We start from the raw sequence: 3,201 nt of genomic DNA, 5'->3' as shown, positions 1-3,201 counted from the left end.
TGAAATATTTTTTATTACAGGAAGAATATCGTAAGTTGCAGTGGGCGCATCTTCCAAAGCTGAGAAAAAATTTTTATCAAGAAGTCAAGGAAATCGCTGTTATGACAGAGGAAGAAGTCAATGAAATGCGTTTAGTAAACAACAATATAATTGTTTCACGTTTAAAAACAAGTGAAGATCAAATGTGTCTTGATATACCGAAACCAATATACAAATTCGACCACTGTTTCAAAGATTATCCTGATATACTTGATGAGTTGAAGAAACAAAACTTTACGGAACCATCTCCTATACAAAAGCAAGCATGGCCTATATTATTGAGAGGCGAGGATATGATAGGTATTGCCCAAACAGGAACTGGAAAAACTTTAGCATTTCTGCTTCCTGCTTTGATTCATACTGATGGACAGACTACACCACGTGCGAAACGCAATGGTCCAAATATATTAATTTTAGCTCCAACACGCGAATTAGCACAGCAAATAGCAAAAGAAGTTAACAAGTACTCGTTCCGTGGAATAAAAGCGTAAGTTAAGAAATAATTTAAAACAAATGAATAAAAAAATAAGCAATAATGAAATTCTTATTCAGTGTATGTATTTATGGTGGTGGCAGTCGTCGTGACCAGATTAGAGATTTCAGAGAAGGAGCTGAATGCATAATTTGTACGCCTGGACGTCTTAATGATTTGGTTCAAGCTAAAGTTGTAGATATTACATCGGTTACATATTTAATATTAGACGAAGCGGACCGTATGCTGGATATGGGTTTCGAGCCACAGATTCGAAAAGTTCTACTTGACATACGCCCTGACAGGCAGACCGTCATGACTAGTGCCACCTGGCCACCATGTGTTAGTAGATTGGCCGAAACCTATATGAACAATCCTATACAGGTATGGGTTGGCTCACTTGATTTAACTGCCACTCATTCTGTGACTCAAAATGTAGAACTCGTGGATGATGCGGACAAATTTAATACGGTAATATTATTTGAAAAGTTAAATAAAGAAAACTTTGAAGAAAAATGTATTTGTTCCTGTTACAGGTCCTGGCATTTTTAGAAAACCTTAAATCAAGCGATAAAGTTATTATCTTCTGTTCTAAACGAGCTCGTGCTGACGACTTGTCTAGTGATTTATCTCTGAAAGGCCTGTTAACACAATGTATACATGGTTCTCGTGATCAGGTACATAATACATTAGTTTTATTAGAGTAATGCCTCTGTGCATAAGATTCTTATAAACTCAAACAAATTTTCTTTAGGCCGATCGAGAACAAGCACTGGCTGATCTAACCTCAGGTGACATACAAATTTTAATAGCAACAGACGTTGCTTCAAGAGGTTTAGACATTGAAGACATCACGTAAGTGCTTAGTAGTATTAAAAACCGAAGTTGTGAAAAATTTTTTTTTCTTAGTCATGTTATTAATTTTGATTTTCCGCGTAACATTGAGGAGTATGTTCATCGTGTTGGTAGAACTGGACGCGCTGGGCGAACCGGCACTGCCATAAGTTATATAACACGCTCGGATTGGGCTATTGCAAAGGATCTCATTCGTATTTTGGAAGAAGCTGGCCAAGCAGTTCCAAAAGAACTATACGGAATGTCCAATCGCTTTGACGAGATGAAAAAAAGACGTGGTAAAGATTTTAAAATGGGTAGTCATTTTAATCCTTTTTTTAAACACAGTACACCGTAGTGGTACTCATTTTTAAGATTAACTTAGAAACAGTTAACTTAGTAACTTGACCACAACATTGCATTTTGTTTTTCACATTACATCTTAAATAACCGCAATGTTTGATTCAAATCGATCAGTGTTTTACTTAAATGAACGTTGATCGCTAAAAATTAAAAATAATTAAAAAACTGTTTCTAATGTTATTCGAATAATACTGTACAATATGAAAAACTTGAAATAAAATTAAATAAAAATTAATAGTACTTCTATTTGAATACAAAACTCTATTTTAGGTTAATTTTTTATATAAAAAATATATACTGTATGTATATATTGTTATACATGAAACTTTGTTCGTTTAATAAATTTAATGAAGTACAACTGTGGGAACGCTTTTTGAAAAACTATGATAATTATATTGTGTTCTTGCTTTTTCATTTATAAGGATTTCAATTTTTATTTAAAAATAACATATTTTATTTGAAATATTTTTAAGATGGATATTAATCCTTTGTACAGATAATTGTGTGTGAACGACACATAATATAGTAATAACTTATTATAGATCCTTAATCTGGTTTAGCTTGATAGCCCTTTGTGTGAATTAGCTTCTGCACTTTTCACCCAAACTAATCGATAAGAGTGATAACAATTACGATTGATTTTTATTGTATTTCTAAACTTTATTAAAACAATTTAATATGTTTATACAAAATATTATATATATAAAAATATTGAATTATCCTTATTCTCTTCACAGAATCTACAGTTTGCATCCGTAAGTATCCCCAGTATTGTAAGGTAGTGTTTTAATCTACAGTGCCCTGTTAGAATGCCTGTAATGATTCTAAGCTTTTCCTTTGGTAGGTTCATACAATCCTGGTATCACTTATTGTTATAGGTACCAATAAGTGATTTGGATTGTTTCAATCCTAGTATATTATCCCAATTATCCTTTTTATTTCTGTTCTCTTTTATTTTTATGAAAGAAAGTAGCGTATTATTTCCTAGTACACAAGAAGGTTCTAGTACCAACATCGGTGTAGCTGCTCCTTTCCTGGCTAGTTTGTCCGTGTATTCGTTTCCGCGTACGCCAGTATGTCGCGGTGTAACGACACTTTTTCGTCGCTCTGTTTGCCGGGGTAATACTCAGGGGTTGGTCCTGGGTCGTTACAATAAATTTGTATTCACAAGAACAAGACTTCTCAAATAAAAGATTGTGTGTTAAATTTCAATATTTATTTATTATTAAGTTGTCTTAAAACTAACAATGTTTATTCATTTATATTTGATATGTATAAAAATTATTATACCTGTTGTGGAAGAAAAGTTTATGGGTTATAGATGTTATTATCTATAGACGTGTTCACGCCTATATATATATATATGGCTTAGTAAGTAGGAAAGGATCTAAAACGTGTTCACGCTTTATATTAGGTTTTAATAGCAGGATATGAACGTGTTCACGCTTATATTTGCTACTGGGAAAGGATATAAACGTGTTCACGCTTATGTA

General features: G+C 32.9%; 1 protein-coding gene across 1 annotated transcript in view; it reads left to right on the top strand.

The window, feature by feature from the left end:
* LOC119674973 (probable ATP-dependent RNA helicase DDX43) overlaps positions 1-1,907 on the top strand; it is a 2,316-nt gene extending 409 nt beyond the window's left edge. The window contains exons 2-6 of the mRNA XM_038086129.1: positions 14-526; positions 592-982; positions 1,048-1,188; positions 1,266-1,366; positions 1,421-1,907. Coding sequence (XP_037942057.1) covers positions 14-526; positions 592-982; positions 1,048-1,188; positions 1,266-1,366; positions 1,421-1,703 — 1,429 coding nt within the window. The 3' untranslated portion in view covers positions 1,704-1,907. The remainder of the gene's footprint in view (positions 1-13; positions 527-591; positions 983-1,047; positions 1,189-1,265; positions 1,367-1,420) is intronic.
* The last annotated feature ends 1,294 nt before the right edge of the window (positions 1,908-3,201 follow it).

The sequence above is a fragment of the Teleopsis dalmanni genome, chromosome 2 (assembly GCF_002237135.1).
Source record: "Teleopsis dalmanni isolate 2A chromosome 2, ASM223713v2, whole genome shotgun sequence".
Taxonomy (NCBI): domain Eukaryota; kingdom Metazoa; phylum Arthropoda; class Insecta; order Diptera; family Diopsidae; genus Teleopsis; species Teleopsis dalmanni.
This window is presented reverse-complemented; position numbering and strand designations above follow the sequence as displayed.